This window comes from Ruditapes philippinarum, unplaced genomic scaffold, assembly GCF_026571515.1.
Source record: "Ruditapes philippinarum isolate M1 unplaced genomic scaffold, ASM2657151v2 ctg3656_1_1_1_1, whole genome shotgun sequence".
Lineage (NCBI taxonomy): Eukaryota > Metazoa > Mollusca > Bivalvia > Venerida > Veneridae > Ruditapes > Ruditapes philippinarum.
The window spans coordinates 68,886-95,399 of NW_026865016.1; the positions used below are offsets into that span (position 1 = coordinate 68,886).

At 33.4% G+C, this 26,514-nt stretch overlaps 2 protein-coding genes across 2 annotated transcripts; one reads left to right on the plus strand and one right to left on the minus strand.

Annotated features, from left to right (window-relative positions):
• Positions 1–218: 218 nt before the first annotated feature.
• On the plus strand, positions 219–16,018 carry LOC132727561 (uncharacterized). The gene is made up of 5 exons (XM_060713108.1): positions 219–435; positions 8,190–8,474; positions 9,757–9,869; positions 12,384–12,484; positions 14,349–16,018. The coding sequence occupies exons 1-5, from the start codon at positions 219–221 to the stop codon at positions 14,581–14,583; spliced, it is 951 nt and encodes a 316-aa protein (XP_060569091.1). The 3' UTR covers positions 14,584–16,018.
• Positions 16,019–21,375: 5,357 nt separating this feature from the next.
• Positions 21,376–24,818, minus strand: LOC132727563 (fibropellin-1-like). The gene is made up of 6 exons (XM_060713109.1): positions 24,699–24,818; positions 24,199–24,290; positions 23,471–23,596; positions 22,685–23,100; positions 22,217–22,319; positions 21,376–21,703 (listed from the first exon to the last, which is right to left on the minus strand). The coding sequence occupies exons 1-6, from the start codon at positions 24,816–24,818 to the stop codon at positions 21,658–21,660; spliced, it is 903 nt and encodes a 300-aa protein (XP_060569092.1). The 3' UTR covers positions 21,376–21,657.
• Between the last annotated feature and the right edge of the window lie 1,696 nt (positions 24,819–26,514).

Sequence of the window (26,514 nt, forward strand, 5' to 3'; positions counted from 1 at the left end):
TGTACAAACGTCTCCGCGAGGTGTTTGACATTCATGGAAGATAGATATTATATTATATTATGTTTATGTTTATATTTATATCTATATTTATTTTCATATTCACATCCATATCCATAAAGTGTTCTGCTTACCTTGAAACACTTTCCCTGTACGGATGACCATTTATATCTCTCAGATTCTTCGGATTTATCTTGCCGTTCTAATTACCTTCTTACAAGATGGCGGCTAGGAATCAATTTCGTCTTGTCAGGACTAAATCTCGTACCTTCCAGATACGGTATATTCCGGATTATGGTAACATACCATATGCATACCATACCTCACCACACTCCCCCGACTTTAAAGATGAAGTCCTCTCACCGGAAGTGCGGAAACCCGAGATTCAAGTCCACTCCTGGGTTTCAAACCAGTACCCACAATACCGCCTTTACAGGCGTTGGCCTGTTAACACAGATTATAAGTGGGCAGGCTTAGCCTGTGCAACAGTAATCTGCCAAATGCCTATCTGACAAGTTATTGACAGATAGCTTAACTGGATAACTGATATCTTAGATATCTTACCTTCCTGGGCACTGTTTTAACAGCGGCCAGCGTCCAGTTCCTAAGCCGATTGCAGCTTACACCTCCACACCAAACCTGAGTGTTGACTGCAGATTTATGGAGCTACTTTGTACACCACAGCAGCCGCATTAACACAGAACAAGAAAGCAACAAACTTAGCATTGCACATTTGTACTTGTTAATATCCCAGGCTTCTGTAATTTTCTCAATAAGATCGCCCAACAGCATCAAAGGCACCACAGCTTGCTTTGGCTGTAACCTCTGTTTTCCTTGTATCTTCAGAACAGGACCTGTTGTGCCAACCTGCCCATGACCATCCGTCTTCATGCTGCAAATGCAATTCCACATGTCGTCACATGACTTGCGTAATCCTGACCCCTGCCATACCAGAAGAATGTCTTCTTAAACCTGGCCCTGGTCACTGCAACACCCCTGAGACCACCTGATGGTATATCCTGACTCATCTGAAGAACCTTTCTACTTATTGGGAATCTTACCTTTAGTATAGCCCATGTCCCTCAATAGAACTTAGTCTATTTATAAGCACTGTTCCTTATTCAGCCAGTGGGACTTAGCCCCAGGACCTACTAGAACTACTTAATGACTTTGGCAATACTAAATACCCAGCACTAGCTCTTAGAACTAGCACTGCTGGCGGAAGTTACTCTACAGCTTCTAGCGAAAGTTGTTCCACTACTCAAAACTGTGCCCTATTTCCCCTTCCACCATAAGAGCATCGATCTGTATTCTCAATATCTGCTCACAATCTTACAGCATCTTCAAACACACTAAACTTTAGCACCATTGACCTGATTCTGTGCGTACAACCCCAACATTTGGACATTTGCTTCCTTGTGAACCTTTGCGACCCTTGTGACCTTGGAATTGCCGACGATACAATGGATCCGCAAATCTCTTCCAGATTATCAGCATTATTGCGATGATACCTTATGACTTTCGTCAAACTTCATCTTTCGCACACCTCGTGATACCTGGTTATCGACATTATTGTGATGATACCTTATGACTTGTCACGGTCAAACTTCATCTTCACACACCTTGCAATACCAAGAGAATTGCCACATCTTCGTCCCTCATGACGAGGTCCAAGTCAACCCTTGCGCAATGATCACATCCCCCACAAGGCAGTTTTCCTCAGTTCGACCCCAGAAACATACTCGTACAATGCCCCGATACCGGTATTCGTGACAATGCAGCTTTGACATGCTTCTGACAAACACATAGGATTATGTTGATATAGAACAACCCTCCTCGACCTGGCTTAAACTGTCTGTGTTACTTCTTTCCCAGCAATAACCAAATGAGCCTCGAATTGAACTATTCTGCAACACACTTGCTAATGTTTCTTTACATGCTGTCTACATCGAGAGAATACCTCTTAACCCAAAAAAGTCATTTCGGCTTTTTTGGTAGTTTAAACTTAATTTGGGGAAAAATTTTTTAAATCCAGTAATTTAAACACGAAGTACAGCAAATTTTTACATCCAGCATTTTTCCAAGTTCTTTTCACTTCAAAATTTTTGCCTCTTAATCCCTTTTTTAAATTTTTTCGGGCTCCTAGTTAAAAGAAGCCCTTTTTTTAAAAAAAAAAAAGGGGGTCAAAATTTTTCCCTTCCCCTTTAAAAATTTTTGACAAATTTTTTTTATAAATTTTTCCCCCAACTGAAATATTATTTGGGAAAAACCCGAGATACCCTTTTTTTATCTAAATTCGCCAAAAAGTTTTAGCATCCCAGTTTTTTTATTTATATTTTGGGTGAATTATTAACTATCCGAATATTTCCCGAATTAAGTTTTTTCGGGAAAAAAATTAACCAAATTTTTTGTGAGATTTTTTTTCATTTGGAGAAAGATTTAAAGGCACCTTTTCAGGGGAATGTTTAAGGCAAATTATTCATGGGAAATTTACTAAAATTTTTAAGGGCCAAAAAGGAAAAGCGATTTCAATTTTTTAAAAAATTTGAAAATTAAAAATTTTAAGAAAAATTTTTTTAAAAAAAAACATTATTTAAAAATTAAAAAAATTAATTTAAAATTTTTAAATAATTTTAAAAAAAAAAAGAAAATAAAAAATCAAAAAACCGGGCTTTGTTTTTATTAAAAAAATTTTCCCCCTTTTTAAATAAAAAATGGGGAAAAATTTTTAATATTAAATAAACAAAAAAAATAAAAAGGGCAATTTTATTTTTATTTCCTTAAAAAAAAAAAAATTTTTTATTTATGGGGAAATTCCAAAAATTTTAATAAATTTTTTCAAAAAATTTTTTAAAAAAAGGGAAAGAATTTTTTCCCTTTTGGGAAAAGAATCCAGGGGGAATTATTTCCAAAACCATTTAAATCCGAAATTTTAAAAATTTTAAATTTCCAAAAAATTTTTTAAAAATTAATTTTGTAAAAATTCCAATTAAATTCTAAATACTGCTGTTCAACCAAAACAAAAAATTTTTTTCCCCCCTCAAAATGGTACAAGTTAAGCAAATAAAATTTTTTTTGGGGGGAAAATGTATTTTCCCCCGGAGCTAGATTCCTAAAATTGCTAAATTTAATGTATAATTAAATGGTTCCGAAAACATTTCCCAAATTTTTTCTCCAAATTTCCCTTCTAAAACAAAAAATGTATTCGAAAAGGATTTTAAAGTTAAAACCAAGTTTTAAAAAAAATTTTTGGGGGTTTAAAGTGAAATAAGAATCATTTTTCATTGACGCGCCTATAGTATAACGCTAACATTAAGCGCGTCTTTACACTATGTTTGTATAACGCTAATGACGTCACGTCAAAATATATGCACGGCCGTGCAATACCATATTTACGGAGTCGCAAAATCGGCACGGGTGTGTGATAAAATTATTTTTGCCATCAGGTCAGTAACCTGATATCAAAACTAAGCTCCGCCCATTTTAACAGACTTTTTTCTATTGCTTATATTCCCATATATCAGCATGTGAATTCTACAATATTCAAGATGCGATATTTATGTATTTATTATTTCGATTTCAATTACGAATAAATTAGATAGCGAATAGAACTTTATGAAGTGACGTCATAGTAAATATATTGCACATGACATCATCGATGTTCACGTCATACTATACAATCATAAACAATCAGGCTAGACAATTTTCTTTGAAAACTTGTAAATGTTTACTTTATTTCGCCGGATTATTATTTAAAAAGTAAACAAATGGTTTCGTTTAAAAAATAAGACGCATGTTTGTGTAGCTTGTGTTTGATTGCCGATTTGACTTTTGTTTGATTAAAATTACTGTGAACTTATGGAATTGATAATTCAAGACAAAAGTGCAGTAATTTGAGTAAAGTTTATGTGAATCTTAGGGATTTTTTCGAAAAGACGATCGATGTTTAAAGGTAAGAATCTTATCGTGTTACATTATGTTGTATCTTCTATGACATGAAATAATGTCGAGTCGAAAGAAAAAATGGCCGCCATTTACAAATTCAAAGTTTCAGGGGCGGAAGAATTTGTTTTCAAGAATTATTTCTTTGAACAGAAATGCCCATTTCTAAGAAATTCGCTTTTTGTAGGGGAATAATGAAAAAATATTGTTTTTATGAATTTTTATTGTGCAAATCAACTTGCATTGATATTTTAATGGGTTGTAGCAGGGCCTTCGGGGGTAAGGGGGCCCGGGATAGGCCTAATGTCAGATCACAGCGTCTTCCCCCTGTGGCTCGGCTGATATGGGCAAAAAGAGCTCGGCAAGCCTCGCCCTTTCTAGCCCATATCAGCCTCGCCTGTTAAAATTAATATCAAAAGACAGTAGATCTAGCATGTTATTCTCTATAGTAAATATCATATAATATCATTTCTATATCATATCATACATCATATCATATCATACATCCTATCATATCATACATCATATCATATCGTACAATATATCATGTATATCATACATCACATCACATCGCATCGCATCGCATAGCATCGCATCACATCACATCACATCACATCACATCACATCACATTTTATTTTATTTTATTTTATTCTATTCTATTCTATTCTTTTCTATTCTATTCTATTATATTCTAACACTTTCGGAAATAGTTCTATATAAACAAAGAAGGCCCGAAGCGTGCATTATTCTACATTCTAAAACTCGCGTGTTTTTGTCACTATAGACTAAGAAGGGGAAAAAAACTGGTGTTAAACTGACAATAAACACCGGTTAGGGACTACTGGTATATTCGTTCTGGCTTCCAAAACTTTATAAGCCGCTTTTTAACATTTTTGTTTTTCATCAGATGCGGCATTAAAGTTTTGGATAAGACCCGTAACGAAACCTAACCAGAAGAACATAAGTTTTTCTTGTTTTTCACTTGCAAATACAATTGACCCGATCAATTCTTGTCCATTTTACTGTAAAACAATTATTTAAATATCGTTCTATACCAATTCAAGTAATAAAATATTAATACCGTCATTAAAATTGCCTATTAATTTAACTGTAAAATTTCAATTTTCGCCGACTACAATCGGCCATGACATTCAAGTGCCACGCGAGACCTCGTATGACGTGACGTCATTCGCGGGAACAGATTTGAATAGAGTTGTGTACTATATTTAGAACATTTTGTTGACATGATTTCGATATTTTTTTTCAAGATAATGTTTTTATTTATTTTCATAATTTTTTTTAGTATTTAAATATGATTTTATTGGATATAACAGTCAGTAAATTACCTTTTTCAACATCTTAAAAAAGTAATCTATAAAAATATTGGAGGCACATGGGTTCCTAAAGGTCAATCTCGTAATCACGTGGTCAAACATTGTGGCAAGATGGCGACCAAGTGCCGAAATTTTTACCTCTCGGAAACTATAAGGTAGTTTATGTTCCTAATAAGATATTTATTTGTCCATCCTTTGCTTATCAACAGATTATACATCGTTTTATCAAGGTATGTTTTACTTTACTTCGTGGCATGTTCGATAAATAAATACGAGCGTGTCAGATTCCTGGCACGATTATTGGAGGACTTTCACTACTGGGTTATCCTCAGCGTTCACGTCATGTCATATATATAAACGGGTACGCTGAAGACCTTAAGCTACTTGTATATGCGCTGTTATGTTTTCTACCTCGATTGTATAGTTAGTCCCCTACCGGTTTACCGGAGGGGACTTTAGGTTTACCCTCCGTCCGTCTGTCCGTCCGTCAGTCCGTCCGTCCACAAAACTGGATCCCGCGATAACACAAAAAGTACTGAAAATATTTTAATGAAACTTGGTATATGGATAGATTGCAGTATGGAGATTATGCACGTCTTTTTTTCTTCTTCCTATGTTGAAAATTCTGGTTGCTATGGCAACAAATAGACTGAAAATATGGCAAATTTTACACATAACCTTGATCCCGCAATAACGCAAAAAGTACTGAAATTTTTTTTATGAAACTTGATATATGGATAGATGGCAGTATGGAGATTATGCACGTCTTTTTCTTTTTTTCCTATGCTGAAAATTCTGGTTGCTATGGCAACAAATAGACTGAAAATATGGCAGATTTTACACATAACCTGGATCCAGTGATAACGCAAAAAGTATTGAAAATATTTTTATGAAACTTGACATATGGGTAGATGGCAGTATGGAAATTATGCACATCCTTTTCTTATCTTCCTGTGTCGAAAATTCTGGTTGCTATGGCAACAAATAGACTGAATTTCAAGATTTTTATTCTAGTTTTTAAGTTTTTTCACTATAAGTTCTTTATTTCTTAAGGTATTTTCTTCAAACTTTAAAAATAAGTTGCTAGTCATCAACCACATCATATGTGACAAAGTTTACAACTCTAGCACAAAATTTATCAGAATTACCTCCCTTGAACTTAAAATTTTCATAAAAAAAAACATTGTTTTTTTTAATAACTTTTTTTTTCTGAACGTATCTACTTCAAACTTCATATAAATGTTTCTTATTATCACTCAACATTTGTGAGTGTTGCAAGACTATTTCCAGAATTATGCCCCTTTTGAACTTTTGGTAATTTTTACTCCAACTTCTTCAATCATGATAGAATTTTCTTCAAACTCCCACATCATTATAATATGACAAGGTTTATAAATCTAGCATCCATATTTCCAGAATTATCTCCTCCTTAAACTTTTAATTTTTCCTATTTGTTCTTTTAACTTTCATTTACTTCAATTTCAAAATAAATATTCAATATTCATACCTTCATTACTAATTGTTCTTTGTTACAATCACATCATGTATGACATCGTTATCTCCTTTTTTTTAAAAATTTGCTTTTAGAATGTTATATTTTGATAACAGGGATGTTTAAAAAATAACTTTAGACTGTCCTTCAGTCCATCTGTCTGTTTGTTCACTGTGATCACTTTTAAAGAACATTTTCAACAAATTTACTTAATATAGAAACATAAGTGAATGGCCCTTCATAATGTTGCTTGGGCTCTTACCGGTAGGGGACATATGGATTGCTTGCAATACTATGATAATTGCTTGTTTACAAAGCATTTTAAAGCAACAATAAAAAGCATTTTTATTTATATTTTCAGTTATTATAATGTTTTCTTTTCATACAATACCGAAATAATATCTCACATACACTAACGCCACATATAAGATCCATATCAGTTGATAAATACTTTGACAAAACGGCGCCAATCCGTAAGCAGCGTAAATGACGTCATCGTATGTAAACAACTCTTTCCTAAACAAGTTGACGTTATTTCATAAATACAAGAATGATAAATGGGGCACTGATGTAAACACGAAACGACGTAAGCTTTTATTGTTGAAAACTTGATAAAATAACGTTTTTTTCTTCTTATTTTTTCTTTTGTTTGATAATTTCAATATCTTCGCAACAGTAGGGTGCGAAAAACGAACAGCGTAAATACGAAAACCAGCACCGGAAGTTATTTCCGCTTGTAAAATTAGTTTAGTGATTTTCCTTATTTTATCGTGTTAGAATCGAAATAACATCGGCCGGAGAGGTGTAAATCGGCTATTTAACACCGGTTTTGTCGTTTTGATGCGACAAAATTAACCACTCAGGCCTACGGCCTTCGTGGTCAATTCCTACGCATCAAAACTCCAAACCGGTGTTTATTCGTTCAAATGCTTTGTAAGTAATCACTCAGGCCTATCGGCCTTTGTGATTATATTACTACGCATTTGAACTCAAACCGTGCATTATTCTACAACAATGTACTCGGAATTGATATCTATTTTCTAATTATATCACGGACATTTTTTAAGAATTCTGGCATTCCTAATACAATGGCCTATAAAGGGGTTTTAGTAAGTTATATCGGCAATATCCCGGTATAGTCCTCCCTAGGACTTATCCATTTCTTTTAATGTAAACATATTATATATGAACAATATGTTTGTTGAAATACAGAGCCCATTTAGCATATCTTATTGGTTCTAGAAGAATGTTCATGTTTTTGAATTACTGCTGAATAGCTTTTTTTGTCAATTATAATTGATACTTAAATATTTCGGATTGATTTCATTCTTTTCATGTGAAGGATGATCGAGGAACAAATTAATTTGTTTTGCTGAATTTGAATGGCACATGTTTGAAAACCTTTGAATACAATTAATGTAAGCGACACCATATTTTAATACATGTACTATCTCTATCGGGATTTCTCTTCATTTGAAGGAAAATAAGGAAATTGATAAAAAAGATAAATTGGTAAAGGAAGAAAAGGAAGACATTGCAACCACTACCAAAGAATCTGATCAAGAAAATGACAAGAAGAAGAAGAAAAAGAAGATTAAGCTCCCAAGTTGTTTTGGTTTCATTTCAACTTGGGTTGCCAAAAGGAAGGAGAAACGACGCGAAAAGAAAAGGAAGGCTATAGCTAGCCGCGCTCCCACGCCAACGCTAGGTAAAGGCCCGGTCACACAGCCTTTCGCGTCTGTATCGCGTGTAAAATTTAGCGATTTTTTTTGCCCGCGGTTGCCCGTGGTGGAAAATGTGCAAAATTGGCTTACCCGCGGTTTACCCGTGGTATGCCCGCGGAACAGACACCGGCGACTGTTCCGCGTCCTTATCGCGGGTGAAGTGCGGCGGTACCGCGGCCTAACACGGGTATAATAAAGCAGCCGAACCGGGCTGTAGAAATCATAACCGCTCAAGACACAGTCCCGTGAAGATCTAGCTATGGCACCGGAGAAGAAGCCCACGTCGAGTTCCCTGGCCAAGATGAAGAAGCAGCGTGCGAGCAAGAAGCCGAGGGCGAAGGCAGCAGATGAAGGCAGCCCTGTGCCAGTGGAGGCCGCCAAGAAGCCCAAGGCAGGAGATACAGTCGAGGTGCATTACGGTGACGGGGATCCATGTTCACCCCTTGACGTCTGGAGCACAACTGACGAATGCTCGGCAAATCGCACTTTTTATATACCTAAAACGGACGCGATTAGGCCGTGGACAGTCGTATTTGGGACGTGTACAAGACGCAATTGAACGTGATTAGGCCGGTATTGGGGCGCGCTGTTTACGCGGAGAAAGGCGTTTGTCCTTGCTTACACGCGGTACACACGCTAATGCACGTGATAACAACGCGATACAGACGCGGAACAAACGTGCTATGACCGTGCTCCACCCGCGATTACCCGCTTAAATTTCGCGTCCTACCGCGTGTAACCACGTCTTAACCGCGGCCGTAGCACGTCCTATCACGTTCGTTCCGCGTCTGTACCGCGTCTTTACCGCGTGTGTACCACGTGTACCGCCCGCGATTACCCGCGGTCTTAATTTTTGGGCAGCCCAAAACTTTTTCGCGCGGCTAACCGCGTGTGAATTTCTTACCGCGTGTAACGACGGGTAAAGTACGGCTGTATCGCGTCTTTATCGCGACCTCAAAGCGTCCAACAGGGTCTGCTTCACGGGCAGACATTTTTGGCCTTTATTCGGCCGCGATACGCCCGTGGAGGGCTGTGTGACCGGGCCTTTAGTATTTAGTGCACAAGCACGTCTCACTCGCATTTTGTGACAGAAAAATATATGAATTATGTTTCCTGTTTTGTAAGTTTATTACTTTTAATTACTAAATTAAGTCATACTTTTATTTAAAGAAAAGAAACATGAAATATTCGACAGTGTATTGAGAAGACACGTATTTTTAAAGTATTTAATAACATAATTCATTGGCAATACTATTTCTATTTTAGTTCAATATGAGCATAGAAAAGCACGTGGCGGGGAGTCTTTTACCATTGAAGTAGACTGCAAACCAATAGTTATGAAGCCGATATTGCCGCCAATTAAGAAAGCTGACGGACCTGTAAGTAGAAATCTTAATTTGAATACAACATACTTTATTTGCTTCCGATTGAAAATATTTCTGACGTATAATTGAAATTTTTGATGTAACTGCATTTTTCGCTATATAGTCAGTATATCAAACTGTTAAAATTTCCCCTATAAACGAATCGTGCCTTCGTCCAGACTGAGATTCATTAAAGATGCGTAACTAGCATATTAAGTGTTAAAGACAGTTGAAATTTGCCCTTCGATCTTACCTTAAAGATTCTATATTTTATCTACAGCGTAAAAACTTATATTAAATCTAATGTATATATCCGGCAAAAATTTGCCATGTAAGCAAAGGAAAAAAAACTAACTATGCCGAGTTTGACGAATATACGATGAAATTGTGTATTGCTTAAGGTGACAACAGACACTTTCCGCGGTACTCACATAAATGTCATTTAACCCACGTATTTTTGTAATAATTGTTATTTATTTAATCTTTGTGCATTAAATGTCGTTGATCATCATAAAAAAATAACATATTTGAAAAAAATGCCTTTGTAAATGATTGATTTTTAATAAAAATCCTAAAATTTTAAATCGTCATATCAAAGTCATTTTTTTATTTTTTCGTCATCAAACTTTTGGAAAATAAACATACTTATAATATCTGGGGAACCGTGTCTCAAATTTTTTCTATCTTTTCTCAAAAAAATATTACGTAACGTCAAACATTTTATGCGACTTTTTTCACCATACATATTACGTAATTAATGATAATTAAGTCGCTGATTGAGCAAACAAAAATCCCTGACACAGTTCCCTCCGTAAATGAATTCCCTTTCATGTGCTTTAAACCGCACGTTAATTGCTTGATTATTAAAAAAGTTATGCCGATTCAAAGTTAGTCCGACCCGCATCAAACGAAGTGTCATAAATCGGCTGTTCTTTCTCGGACCCCTACGTTTCACGCTAAATAATTGCATAATACACAAATATCGCACTCGAGAGGGTCACAAGTTGCGGTAACATACTCTAACAACATTTTATGACCCAGTGACATCTGACCAATTAAAAAGTTGCTGATTAATATCAGTTTATAACAGAAATTTCTTCAAATCTTAATGTGATTTACCGTCCGTCTGGTATGTCACGTGTCACATGTCACGTGACTCTCGGTAAAATTTGAGGCACTCGGTGGGGGGAAATGGAACGTAGCGGGGTATTTTGAAGTTTATTATTATTATCATCAGCATTATTATTATATTATACCAGTGTCACTCTGTGTATTCGTTTATGAAATTCTGTTAAAATATAGATTAAAATAACAAAAAACTGAGCTTCTGACGGTCTTTTAAAGTCCTTGGTAGATGTACAAATAAGAACGGGATATTATATATTTTCCTCCAAATTGATATAAATGGTTCACTTATTTTAATAGAAGTAAAAGGTATCACTCGATCACAATGATCTGATCTTCTTGACTTCTATTATCATGAATATCATCTATGCATTAAGCACGGCATAGAGATCCAGTTTCTACTGCGATATACAATAAATTCCATACTTTGTCCCAGGTTTATTAGTACTGTCGAACAATTTATTCAAAGCATTCACTGATAATATATTTTATTATCTTTTCTTATTGATTCATAGAGAAATAATCATCCTTAGACAACCTAAAATGGTTTAGAAATTTGTCAGGGACACCTTACCACAAGTCATATAGGCGTTCACATAAAAAATGTTGTCTGTTTTTGTTGTTGTTTTGCTTGACATTGTTAGAAAACGAGGTTGACTGGAAGCAAGCCCTTGAATCCGTACAGAAGTCCATAAACTCAATGTAATATCTATCAGATTACAACGGGACAGACAAAATATTTTCACACATTATGGATATTTTAGCAACTATATTTTTAATCAACCCCGTGGTCGTGCTATTTGCCGCTATGCTTAATTATTTATGTTTCATAGATAATGTTACGTACATTGGCCGACAATTTCTTATTTTATAAAAAAGGCTAAGTAAAAGGTAAACGATATTCGGTCTTTGTACGATATATGAATTACGAGTAGTATGGACCGGTAATTCACGCATGTATGGAACTACCGATTTCCCTCATTGATGCCTCAACAGGGGGCGGAGTGTTATCGATAATTGACAGGTTACGCGAATAGCAGATAAAAATGGTACAGGCACAGTTTTAAAACGTTTAAAAACACATTTTTTTGGACTAACTGCTTCCAAAATTAAATCACGAATGTGTTCAGAAAAGACGGATAAATCTACTAAGCAAAAAATCTCATTTTAGGTATTTTCAGTGATAATTGACTCCGTTGTCACCTTAAAACATGTAAAATTTCTATAAATTCGCAAGATAAACAGCATAACTATATGGAATAGCCAATAGGCTATGATTTCAAACTGTGGCCTTTTATGTTTAGTTTTTATATCATTACTACAAATATATACAATTTAGACAAAATTGTGAGTTTTCAAAAGGAATGTTAGAGTTTGACTTTAATGTTTGTTACATCTTGACAGATACGACTAGCTTGTGAGGCTCGGCAAGAGAAAGCCGAGGCCAAAAGAAATGAGGAGCTTTCCAAAAAGAAGGTACTGGCAAGAGAGCACCAGAGAAAAAAGTAAGTTCACTTATATTGTCTAACAACCATTTTATTACATATACATTTTATAAATAATAACACAATATAACTTTTTTAAAAGAATGTACACCTAAATTTAAAACAAGAATTATCATATTTCGCACGCACGCTTAGTCATTGTATATTTTCGATGTGTTAAAATTCGTATTATTTACATTACACAAAATATGTATAGCATTAAGTCACACCAGACACTATATCATTTACATCACACCAGATATTCTATTACTTACATATTTACATTACTTCAGATATATGATTTACAGCACACCAGATAAATAAAAGTTACCTTATCATTCATATTACACCAGATACTATATTATTTACATCACACCAGTTATTATACCATTTACATCACATCAGAAACTATATAATTAACATCACACCAAATAATATATTATTTACATCACACCAGATATCATATCATTTACATCACTCCAGATACAATATCATTTACATCACACCAGATACAATATCATTAACATCACACCAGATACTATATCATTTACATCACACCAGATACTATATCATTTACATCACACCAGATACTATATCATTTACATCACACCAGATACTATATCATTTACATCACACCAGATACTATATCATTTACATCACACCAGATACTATATCATTTACATCACACCAGATACTATATCATTTACATCACACCAGATATTATATCATTTACATCACACCAGATACTATATAATTTACATCACACCATATGCAATATCAGTTACATCACACCAGATACTGTATCATTTACATCCCACAAGATTTATATCATTTACATCACACGAGATATTAAATCATTTGAATCATACCAGATACAATATCATTTACATCCCACCAGATACTATATTATTTACATCACACCAGATATTATATCATTTACGTCACGCAAGATACAATAACATCACACCTGATACTATATTATTTACATCACACCAGATATTATATCATTTACATCACACCAGATACTGTATCATTTACATTAACCAGATACTATATCATTAACCTCACACCAGATACTATATCATTTACATTACACAAGATATTATACCATTTACATAACTACATTTATCACACACCCGTGCCGATTTTGCGACTCCGTAAATATGGTATTGCACGGCCGTGCATATATTTTGACGTGACGTCATTAGCGTTATACAAACATTGTGTAGAGACGCGCTAAATGTTAGCGTTATACTGTAGGCGCGTCAATGAAATATGACTCTTATTTCACTTTAAACGGTCTTTATTTTGGGAATGTGATAAATAGAATATTAAATTCGTGTAAGTTCATTACTGTATTTATTGCACTCGTTGAATAAAATAATATTATGCTCGCCAGAGGCTCGCATTATATAATTTTATTCAACTCGTGCAATAAATTCAGTATTGAACTTACACTCATTCAAAATCCTCTATATTCTTTATTACTAACATTACACTATCAAATATATCATTAACATCACACTAGGTACTTTATTTTTACATCACACCAGATACTGTATCATTTACATTACACCAGATACTATATCATTTACATCACACCAGATACTATATTATTTACATCATACCAGATACTATATCATTTACATCACACCAGATACTATATCATTTACATCACACCAGATACTATATCATTCACATCACACCAGATACTATATGATTTACATCACACCAGATACTATATCATTTACATAACACCAGATACTATATCATTTACATCACACAAATTACTGTATCAATAACATCACAACAGAAATATATAATCTTCATTACTCAACGGGATTGATCAAAATACAATTGACACATTTTTTATTGATATTTTTAGGACTGAATGCAAGCAACGAAAGGACGAGTCCGAACACCGGTTTCAGGAAAGAGTTCGACTCACTATCAGATATAGACAGGCAGACGCCGAAAGGAATAGGAGTCGCATGTCGTCTCAAAGAGCCAGTAATAGCCGGATGTCAACCAGAGCAAGAAGCTCACTGGCTGTTTCCTCCTCCTCAGAGTCTGTCGACGAGGGCAATAACAACGCCCTCAAGGTCGGCAGCTCTCACTAGATTTTAGGCCGGCCGACACTCCCTATAAATAGTAGGCCCATACATTTTGCTATTGTCACGTGATTGGAAGTTTTCTTCAAAAAGACTACAAAATTAAACAATTTAATCTCCTTTTCCCAGCTCATTTTTCATTTTATAACGTAAAACTGCTTTTTTTTCATTTAATTATCACATTTTTGTACATATTCGTTTTCAGCCTTTACTTTTGTGATAATTCTATACGAATTTCAAATCATATTGTTTGTAACATATGTCCATTGCCAATTTCTTCATTACCATTTTCTTTAGTTTGTTTTCACTTCCTTCATTTTCAAAATCCTGCTTTGGAAAACAATACAATATACAACAAGTTAATATCATTTCGCGCGTAGTCTTGATGAATTTTTAAATGACCAAATTCTGTGAAATTTCAACACAATAGTAATATTTTTAGCACTATTTTCATAAACAATACAATTTCGGTATACTATTTTATCTAAATGAGAAAACTTTACAAAGTTTACATAAACCTTCCTCAATTGAAAAAATAAAGTATTTGTTTTAAAATCTTTATAACAACCTGACCGTGATGAATATCATCTGCCTTGAACAAAAAAAATACATAAAACAACGAAAACAAGTATCAAATCTACACTTTGACCTTGATTTATCAACGTCAAGTATGATGATACTTACCAAAAAAACATAAAACCACAAAAAGCAAGTATCAAATCTACACATTGACCTTGATTTATCAACGTCAAGTATGATGATACTTACCAAAAAAATCTCATCTCATTTTATCATCCAATCATTCATGTATTCATCAAAAACTCCAAGAAACAAGGCATTGGTCTTTTACTTACAGTTTAAGAAAACTCTAAACCTTTAAAGATACATGTACATTAATTTTCTTATCATCCGTACGTGTACATTGCAATCATTGGTTTGTAACATTTCTAAGTTTCTTTTATTTTCCTTTTTAAAATCTGGATAGTAAAAAGACGCACCTAAATCATTCAGTATATTTTTGGACATTCTCATCTTAGCAACAAGGAAATATATATTTTGGTAACACTGTACATACTATCTTAAATGTTTTTTTATACAAATAGTTTTACATATCTTTTGATAATTCATCATAATTATGTTATAGAAATGATTTTTTTTTCATTTGTATTAACAGTTAAAAACAATATGGCTATAAATATTTTTGATATTCCTTGTTTTATTATTTAATGACTATTCACGTGACATTGCTCTGATATTTCAAGGCATAAAGTCCCTTTGGCCTGCTGTTATAGGGATGTTGTCGGCTGTGGTTTTTGGCATTTCGGCATTTTGTTTTCAAAACTTACAAAATATATCTCCCTCTCAACATTGCACATTTGATATTAAGACTTAAAATAGGTATACCAATAAAATAAATACATCTACTGTTTACTTTACACGTTCTCCTAATACATACATTATATAAATAAAAACAATTTCGGATCACAAAGCATACTGAACTTGCTGTTTTTGTTTTTACTACCATTTTAACTTCTCGGGAATATAAATCATCGTAACAAGTAATCGAGATATCAGAGATCAGAGAGGCTGTGTCATATTGTAAACGTATGTCTGGATGCAGTTCTTTGTATGTTTAAACATTTATAAATTTACTAGTTCTAAAGGCATATTGTTACGCGCTAGCGGTCCTGGTGTCCGGCTGGCCTTGGTATTGTATAACACAATATGCTATAGACAATATAGTGTACGGATGACTGAGTGTGTGAGTGCTCGACCTTGGTATCAGCTCCCCTTATACTGCTCAGTTCACCAGGCTGGTTATCCCAATGCTCCGAGTCCCTTGCAATATTGTCAGGATACAGAACTTAGACTTCAGGGTGAAGGGCAAACACATGGGCTATGGACTTCAGTACTTAATAAAGGGGGGGGGGTCTCAACCAGTATGGGTAAATAATAATTAAAATCTATTTTTATACACAATGACAAAAGACAAGCACTTGATAAAGTATAATCAATTTAATTTTCTGTTAAATCTAAAGCAACCAGAACATGCTCATAAATTAATAACAAAGTTTCATGTTTTAACAACTTGAGTAACACTCATTAAATAAATTATCTACCAACCTATGGCTAACCACTATCTTTACTGAATGCTAAACCCTTGTGCAAGTATATGTATAACTTATAATTTACTGTTCACTGTATATAGAACTTACAAGCCTCAAACTCATATGGCAATGTAATAAATGATTTAAAATGCACAAGTTTACTTAAAGATATTTAGAAAAACTATTATTACTTATCAATGAGAAATCTACAAAAACATTACAAGATTTCTCTTACAAAAATATTTCTTTGAAGATATAAAATCTTTTATTAAACCAAGAAAAATGTACTATTAATAATTTTTGTCTAGTGTCTATTCGCTATTTTGTTAAGTCACACTAACCTTTTAGAAAAATAAATGCTTTAAATTGTTCTTAAAATATAGCTACTAGAGTAACGGGTGCCCAGGCCGAAAAAAATATCTGAAGTCCCAGAACGCAGCAAGACGTCTGGTATTTATACAAAACTGAGTGCTACCGATGTAGCATGCAACAAAATGATGCATAAATGCATCATTCTTGTAGCATAAAACAAGAACGCATCAATGCAGCATTAATGACGTAGCAAAAGCGCGCATCTACTGCAGCAGTGATGCAAACTTAAAATCTTGAATAATCATACCGAGTAGACACTATAAATAATGATAGAAATGTAAGACAAAAATAATTACATGATATGGACGTTTTCTACAGTTTAACAAGCTGGCCATAGCTATCTATTCTTAAATCAAGACAATGTAAACGATACGGAAAAAATATCCTTAGTGCACCGGCGTCCGTAGCAATACAACCGGAAGTTGTCATAACAAAATGGCCGCCTCCTGTACAACAACAATGTGCTAGTGCTTACAAATTAAATCAATAAATTTGGAAGGTTTAACATGGATTTTCAAGAAGTTACTTCACACAATAAAAGAAAACATATGTTATTAACGATTTAAACTGGATTTATCACAAAAAATTCACGGACTAGGATAAACGGAGCAGCAAAAGTGAAAATACAAACTGTTTACATTTTGAACGGAGACAGTGCGATGTAAAAGCTAAGAAATCCTGGCAAAACGCATAGATAGGGCAAGTTGAGCTGAATATTTAAACAGTCCAACTGTCTTGATTTATACGGGAAGCCAGTGAAAGCTGCAAATCCATTTACTGTTACAAAAAGAAAAAAATAACAAAAGGTCACAGAATAGATCTATGAAAATCACCAGGTAAGTATCAGTTACCATTAAATACCGGGGCACTACATTGCAGAATTATAGCTTTATACGCTTAAGGGATCTAAATTAGAACATATGCAAGCTAAAGTTGTGATATTGGGGAGAACACTTATTTTCACTGGTACTTTCAGTTCCTAGCTAGCTCCCTAACATTAAAATACATCTGGCGGGATTCGAACTGACAATGGTGAGGGGGCACTGACGCCTCACATGTACTTATAGCTATGTGATTATGAATCAGATTCTTTCAATATTTCCTAAGCTATTTTCCGGATAAGAGTGATGCAAAAGGATGGACGTATGGAAGCACGGACAATGTACAAGGTGGCGATTATATGCTCTTCCTTTGGGATGTTATTAAAGTTCCCATACGAATTATTATTCATTTGATGATTTTTGAAAGGAAGACAACAAACCCCCACCCTCATCCAAACCGCTCTTAAATTCTTTATTTTTGTCATATTTTAGGTTCATTTTTTTGTGAGTTTGTTTGTTTCATTTTACGCCCTTTCCCAACAATATTTCAGTAAAATAGGCGGGTACTTTCCTAACCATCGTTCCCGGAGGGTTACGCCAGTACTAGATTATCTTCAACTGCGCTAAACTACATAAGCATCTCCCGGGGATCGAACACACGCCAGAGAGGTAACTGGATTAGAAGTCATCGACTCTAACCCCTCGACCATTAGGTACATTAAGAATGATTAAGACAATAAAAATTTAACAAAAAAGAAACGTTTGTTCGTTACACTTTTGTATACATTTGCAGTTTGCTATAACCTATAAACACGATGTATGAAACTTTGCACTGTGGATGATCACGTGGCCAAGGTCGTACAATGGGCTCATAAAATGGCGGCCTGAACGCTCGGTAAAAGCAGTGAAATTGAGGTAAGCATATAGTTAACGTTAAATTTATATGTAAAACTAGGCCGCACGGAACCCCTGTATAAAAACCACGTTCTGTTCTGTTATTGGTTTCTTTGTAGCTCTCTCTGTTTAGACCTGAAAGACGCAAACGTTTTTGGAGAAGAGAACAATGGCCAAACAGGTAGTTAAAAACAAATATCATATTTCTACGATTTCAAAGACAGGAAGTGAGAAACAAGAATGATTCAATGAAAAAGTTGACAAAATAGGACAGGCAATAAAATCGTTCGGACATTGTACTCATTAAATTTGGTCCGACCATTGTACTAGTTTTTTTAAAAAGATGCACAACTTCGTTATGCTGCTTTACAAAGGATGGACATTGTTCATGACGGCAAACTTGCAATGGTGCACAAGATGTCATTGCTAATTTTACTCAAAATGCGTTTCTTTTACTGAAAACATCGCATTTTAGTACCTGTTCGGCAAATTGTACTCATCACCCAAAACAACTTTTTCGACTTTCAGGCCTTAACAGAGAGAGCTACAAAGTAACCAATAACAGAACAGTACGTGGTTTTTACAGAGGGGTTCCGTGCGGCCTAGTTTTACATTAACTGTATGCTTATCTCAATTTCACTGCTTTTACCGAGCGTTCAGGCCGCCATTTTATGAGCCCAGTGTACGATTTTGGTCACGTGATCATCCGCAGTGCTTTGGCGGTTCATCTTCTTACCTATTTTCAACTTACTTTAAGTCTACTTGAAACATACATCTCGTTCCCATTGCACTGTATTTTCCTTCGTTGAAGCATGTCAAGTTGCCACACTGCGTTTTTTTCCGATGAGACATTCCTCTTGTAGCGTAATGTAACGTTTATATAAAAAATCTAGATGAATGCAAACGCATATCAATGGAAATAAGTTGTAGTTAGTCTCCAATTCACGGACAAGGGCAATATTAACGGGTTCAAAGTATATATGCTATTTTCTGTTTAAAGCATAATCTACGGTATCCCATTTTATCCTTATAATAATAGGACATGCTCTTTTATAACATCAAACAGATAAACCGCTGAAACAAAACCATTTTTCTTCTCTAAAGTATCTTTACTGTTTAAGAAAATCGAAAACGTTAATAAAATATTTATAAATTCTAAATTTGAAAACGAATAAAATTATTTTAGTCATTAATTTCTTTAAAGGATTTGTAAAATCAACACGGGCATATAAATACCTGTGTTATTGCATTATGAAATAAAATATTACGGTCAAAATCAGTAGTAGCCAGAAAAAGAATCTAAACTATGATGTGGCGAAAATAATAAATACTGCATTTTGCAATATGCAACAGTCTTGCAAAACTAGACAGGATTTATATAATTGTGATAGTGTCTAATAAATAAGTAAGTTGGGTGTTGATACCTCTATAAATCAATGCTATTTTCGGTACCGTATGGGCAATATGTCGAGAGAAATTAAATTTCTGTAATAAAATTGTCTCGTTTGTTTCAATACTAATTTGATTTCGTGACATCAATACTTTGAGATTTAAATGAGATAAAACATTCAATATACGTTGATATCAAAAACTTCTCTTGATGTTTAATGTTTACAAAACGTTAAAAATGGAAACAGCACGTATTAAAGATAACGTGCTTGGGAAAACATTAAAAGGATCAACCGAACTTTTTTTACTTTATTAAAAAATAAACCAATGTTCTCATTTTAAAACACAGTTTTTCAGTAATAAATATAGGTGAACAAATGTCGTATTACTCCTAACACATAAAATAAATGTATGAATTAGGTACTGTGTTATTAATAAACAGGTAAAAAACTTTTAACATTTTAAAGAGTAATTTATTTAAAAATATTTGTTTTTCTGTTACTACGGTCATAAATACAATGTTTTTTCTGATATGACTATGTTTTTTTACACCATACAAATTTCGATTACTTACCCGTGCCGCTTTTGCGACTTCAAAAACAAAACATGTAGCTTCATGTTTATTGTGTTTTAGAAGATGAATGCCGGACATGTAAGCAGAATTAGTTTAGCAATACTATATAAAGTTTTGTCGATATAATAAGGACGCCAACAAAAATTCCGAAAACTTCCATATAATCAAGGGAACTAAGGGTGTTGGTGCCGTTCTGTATTTTCCGGCACATGACTTTCTGGGACCGTAACCGTTATTACTTGTCTAGCTATGTTTGGAAAAAACTATTGATATATAATCATTCGATATAGAATGAAATGCAATTATAAAAACAAAATATTTTTGGGAAGAAGCATTGTAAACAGAACTCAAGTATTCCATCATAACTAGAAAACAATTTGAAAGAAGGCTGATCTCTCGGAAGCATTAGTCACAAAGTTAAATGGCAATTGCAAAAAAAGTGCAATATCACTCAGGCACACTAGCACCGGCTTGAGCGATTGTCAATTGTCAACATTTATGTGCTGGAAACAATGATTGCGAGGGACAATAAAATAAAACAATACTGAAGTGAAAAATATTAAAATATGTAACAGTGGATTTTTATTCACTAAATATTCAACAGAACGCTCATGTATTAATTATAGATGTAGCATTAGTTTTGTCAATATACTAAATTTTCTTCTAACAATTTTCACGACAAATAATAAACAAACTTCACTACTAATGTTTTTTATCAATAGTGCTATACATTTATAGAGCTGAGTTTTATTATCATATTATCAACATTTTGCACGTTATGTATTGTAAAACATTTTTCTTTCCTTTATATATGTTATGATTAAATTTTATGAGGTCAATATACAAATTTCAATTGTTCGTATTTTCAATGTAACGTATAATATATTGTGAAATTGGCTTTGCTTATTTCCAAATAGTTTATTGTTTACTGCTTCGGGTCGTCCCTGACAGCATTGAATGTTGCTGGTTTCCTAAAAAAGAACTTTTTTATTTTAATGCTTGGAAATATATCACTTTCAACCATAATTTATCATCAAAAAGCATAAAACATATGTTGATGATGCATCTTATGATCTGTTTGTTTTTCACAATGGTAAACTTTGTCCCAAAGAGACTTTAAAATTATATAAATATACTCTACTTAAACTGTTAAATTATATAAATTTACTCTACTTAAACTGTTAAATTAAATTAATATGCTCTACTTAAACTTTTAAATTATATAAATATACTCTACTTAAACAGTTAAATTATATAAATATACTCTACTTAAACTGTTCAATTATATAAATTTACTCTACTTAAACTGTTCAATTATATAAATATACTCTACATAAACTGTTAAATTATATAAATATACTCTACATAAACTGTTAAATTATAGAAAATCAATAAACAGTTTTGTATGTAAAGCATATTGAAATACAGTAATGCTAGGCATTTATTGAAGACATCTCTGCTTTAATGAATTAAACAATAATTACCATTTGAGCTTAAAAATTAGAATAATAATAACACCGATGAGTAGTATCAGAACACCTGTGACGGACCCAGCAATGATGTACGTTCTTTCCTTGTCTTGCATCTCTAATACAAAAAAAACGTAAAATGTCTAATTGAAAAGTCTACAATGTGAGTGTAAGTTTTTAGCATTTAGGTAATATATAATTTGCTTTAAAGTCATAATTGAAAATATTAAGAAACATCAGAAAATAACAATTATAGCAAATGTCAAGACTGTAAAATAGTCAAAAACATCTTGTAGAATGGACGTAGATGCATGGATGTATGTAAAATAACATATTTATGTGTTCATTATCCCAACCTTTTCATAAATGAAGCAAAAACATGATATCATATGTGCTAGATAATACCTTTAGTATTAATTATATAACACATTAGCGTATTCTGGAGAGTATTATAACTAGGAACAAAATATTGAAAATAGTTACCTTGTTTGTTAATATATGTACAAGTATATGAGCCAGGGTTATTAATACATTGCAGCGAAATATTGCATGGCTTTTTGGCACATTCATCGATGTCTTTATGGCAATTTTGTCCCTTCCATCCACGTGCGCACGTGCAATTGTAATACCCTAATGCATTCATGCACGTCGATGAATGTTTACACGGGTTAACCGAACATTCATTTATATCTTGATCACAATTGTTCCCAGTCCAACCAGACAGGCAATTACACGTGTATGATCCCTTTGTATTTATACAAACGGTATTATTTGGGCATGGATTTCTTATACATTCGTTTATGTCAGTCGTACAGTTAATTCCAAGCCATCCCGTAGCACAAATACAACGATGTCCTCTCCCACGTTTTGTACAAACTTCAGTTTCTCGGCACATCGAACTAATGATAATCATATTATTATTGGATTATATTACCCTTTCATTTGAGCCACGTCACGACAAAACCAACATAATGTGTTTGCTATGTAAGCGAACAGCATAGATCCTGATCAGACTGCGCGGATGCGCAGGCTGGTCTGGATCCAAGCTGGTCGCAAACACATTATGTTGGTTTGTCGTGACGCGGCTGACTTGTTGTTTTTTTAATATTACTCTAAACAAACAGTTGTTAATTTAAAAATAAAATATAATATCAGAATATTTCTCAACGTTCTAATGTTAAGAAATGAACTAATGACAAAACAAAACATTTTGAAATGCAAAAGACTGGGTGTGAACAATTAATATCATAAATGAAATTCCATTCTTACTCGTTCAAACATCGGTCCTGACACATTTCTCCGATCCACCCTGGAATGCATTTCCGGTCCGTGGTTGAGTTATCCTTTATTCCGCAATGGGAATGCTCTCCTGACCAACCATCTAAACACTTGCATCTACAAAACGGATTACAAGTTTTTGTTAAGGACTTTTGATTTTTACCTTCTTTTTAATGTCTGTTTCTACTTCCGATAATACTGAATTTTATTAGTCTATGAGTGTTCCATAATACATACAACAAACCCCTTACCATTTGAGAAAATAAGAATCCCGTAAGAAAGCCAAACACGTCAAAATAAAAATAAATGTTGCAGGCTCGGTTTGATTGAGCCTGTTCATTGACGATACAGTCAAGTACAAACTACCGTCCACGCCCCCTAGCACCGGTTTAAGCAGAGTTCAACATTTAAACATCAAATTGTAAAATTTAGAATTTAGAAACATCCGTAGATGTGTTCATACGGCGGTTATCACGGAACCTTTAATGTGACACAGTAGTGCCATTCCTTGAAAAGCGCGTATGTTCCCAAGTAATAAAAAGCGTATGCCATAAACGAGAAACCGAACATGTATTAAACGTATTTTATGAGTTTGTTGATTAAAACAAAACAACCCTCGAATCTTAAACAAACAAATAGAGCTGACCAAACTCACGGCATGTTTTGCAATTGTCAAAACGGTCAGAATTTACAAGATTTCCCTTTCCATTATGTATTACCTGTAGCTTCCAAAACTGTTTAAACAATATCCTCGGTGTAAACATGGGTCACCTAGTCTACATTCATCAAAATCATCCCCACAGGTTATCCCCTTTGTAAGTATAAAAAATTGGACAAATTCAAATTATGAATAGAAAAGGTTATATCTAGATTGCATGAATGTAAAAGTGAAGTGCAAGTACAATTTATTGCATGCATTCATTTATTTATTAATGTTAATTTGATTCTATGTTTTATTTTGGAATTGTTTTGCCTTTTCTGTGGTTCTTAATCAATTTTTATCAAGTACATAAGGCAACTTTCTTTGTCACAAGTTTCGTTTGTTATTCATAATATTAATATAGTTTAAGGTTTTAATTAACTGTAAATGTATTTTTTAGGTATTTTGGATAACTTTCTTTACAACAAACTACATTTATCATTCGTAATAGTATTATCATCAAAATTTTCAACATTATATTCACTATGTTTTGTACTCTATCACAAAAATGTATCATACCGTAAATCCACCAAGACATTGACATCGACTTTCACCATTACTGATATTCCTGCAGGCTGCCTGGTTAAAACATGTCAAGTTTCCACACTCGATCCCATTTTGATTAACTGCTCTTCTCATTACATATAATGAAATACATCATATTATTGTTTGGCAAATTTGACCTAAGACTCTTTTACTTTCGGAAGGTTTTTCGTTAGTTTCCGTAATTTGTTATGGTTTACGCTAAGGATTTTTAGGATACTATAGATATTGATACTTAAATCAACAAATACTGCCCGATGGCCAAGTGGTAAGAATGACAGAATTGTTTCCTTTTTTTTTATTGAAATATACAAAGTCGAACAATAAGTAACTAGCATGCATGAAACGAGTCAAGTTTTGTAAAATATGATACAAAAATCATATAAGTCTTACACCTTATCTCTGGGGCTAATTTAGCAAGTGTTATGATGATAATTCTAAATAAAATACGTTCTGCTGTACCATACATTAAAATTGGTGTACTTCAGAATCCGATAAATACTAACAAAAGGCCGTTGAATATTCAAATGCCTTAGGTCAGTATTGCTTAACAATATATAGAAATATATTTGGAAAATTATTTTATTTATGTAAACTGAAAATAGTCAATCAAATAATGTTTGCAAACAACAAACTCCATCTCTTTTTATTTGAGTCGTAGCTTTGCATCTTTTAAAAAAAGAAGTAACCGTTAGAATGCGAAAATTTATAATGACATGATAAACGATAAGAGGTTATGAATCTTATTTGTTTCCGATCATCAGTCTAAGTCTTCCCTTGATATCAAAAACTTGCGGCTATATGCTTTTTTTACAGTAAATAATCTAATATGTACATGCAAGTTTATTTTGTGTCTTGCAGAAGGCGTTCCTAATTTTAAGAATAAAGTATTTTGTTTGATTTCTGAAATAAAATGATTGTTCACAAAACACCTTAAACACCAATATTGCAATAGTACCAATGAAATGTTGAAAAAAGAAAGATATGATTGATGTTGATTTTATAATTGACGGCGAGCAATGGAATCCAAACAATAAATAAATAGTATTACAAGAAGAAAAAAAGAAATCACCTATAGCAGATAAGTATAAAACTAACACAGATTGTAATTTCAATTGGTCTATCTCTTGAAATGAAATTCTATGTAAAAATGAATGCACTTACTTTGAAAATTGCACTAACCAAAGGATCCAAGTTAATACTTTAATCATAGTTTTTTTTCTTTGGTCTTAACAGATTCACTTATGATCAGACATGTAATATCATAGTTCAACAAATCTTTCTTGTGTCAGGTTAAGACGTAAGCACAATATTGGCACCTTTATCAAATATCAATTAAATATATAAATTTCAATATGACTGTATTGACCTAAATGAAACTTGTTTGAATGTTTGTGATAAAAGTAGACATAATAAGATAGTGTGATTTATTTGAAAAACGCATGCCGTCACTACTCTGTAAACGACATAGTTTTACACTGTATTTCAATTGATTCCAAATGAGCTGTATCTCTATATCCCCTCAGGTCCAATAAAACTATGCAAAAATCAGTCTTGTAAGTTTAATATTTGAAAAAAAAAACGAACAAGTGAAATATTTAAAATCAATCAAAATAAAGATTGAGGACTTGTAGATATTTGCTATTCAAGTCAATAATGGTTATCATTAAGCAGATTGAAAAATACATAGTAGTGATTAAAAAGAATACAATCTTACGGTAGAGTGTGACATTACCAAAGGGTCTAATTTATGTTACGCATTATTAGCTTTTGATTAACTTTTTGTCATAGA

Coding starts and splice junctions, on each gene's coding strand:
- LOC132727563 (XM_060713109.1), bottom strand. CDS start 24,818: ATGAGAAGAGCAGTTAATCAAAATGGGATCGAGTGTGGAAACTTGACA. Junction 23,101..23,470: donor CAGGACCGATGTTTGAACGA/GTAAGAATGGAA, acceptor GATTATCATTAG/TTCGATGTGCCGAGAAACTG. Junction 21,704..22,216: donor CTAATTTTTAAGCTCAAATG/GTAATTATTGTT, acceptor GTTCTTTTTTAG/GAAACCAGCAACATTCAATG.
- LOC132727561 (XM_060713108.1), top strand. CDS start 219: ATGGCGGCTAGGAATCAATTTCGTCTTGTCAGGACTAAATCTCGTACC. Junction 8,475..9,756: donor CGCTCCCACGCCAACGCTAG/GTAAAGGCCCGG, acceptor TTTCTATTTTAG/TTCAATATGAGCATAGAAAA. Junction 12,485..14,348: donor AGAGAGCACCAGAGAAAAAA/GTAAGTTCACTT, acceptor TGATATTTTTAG/GACTGAATGCAAGCAACGAA.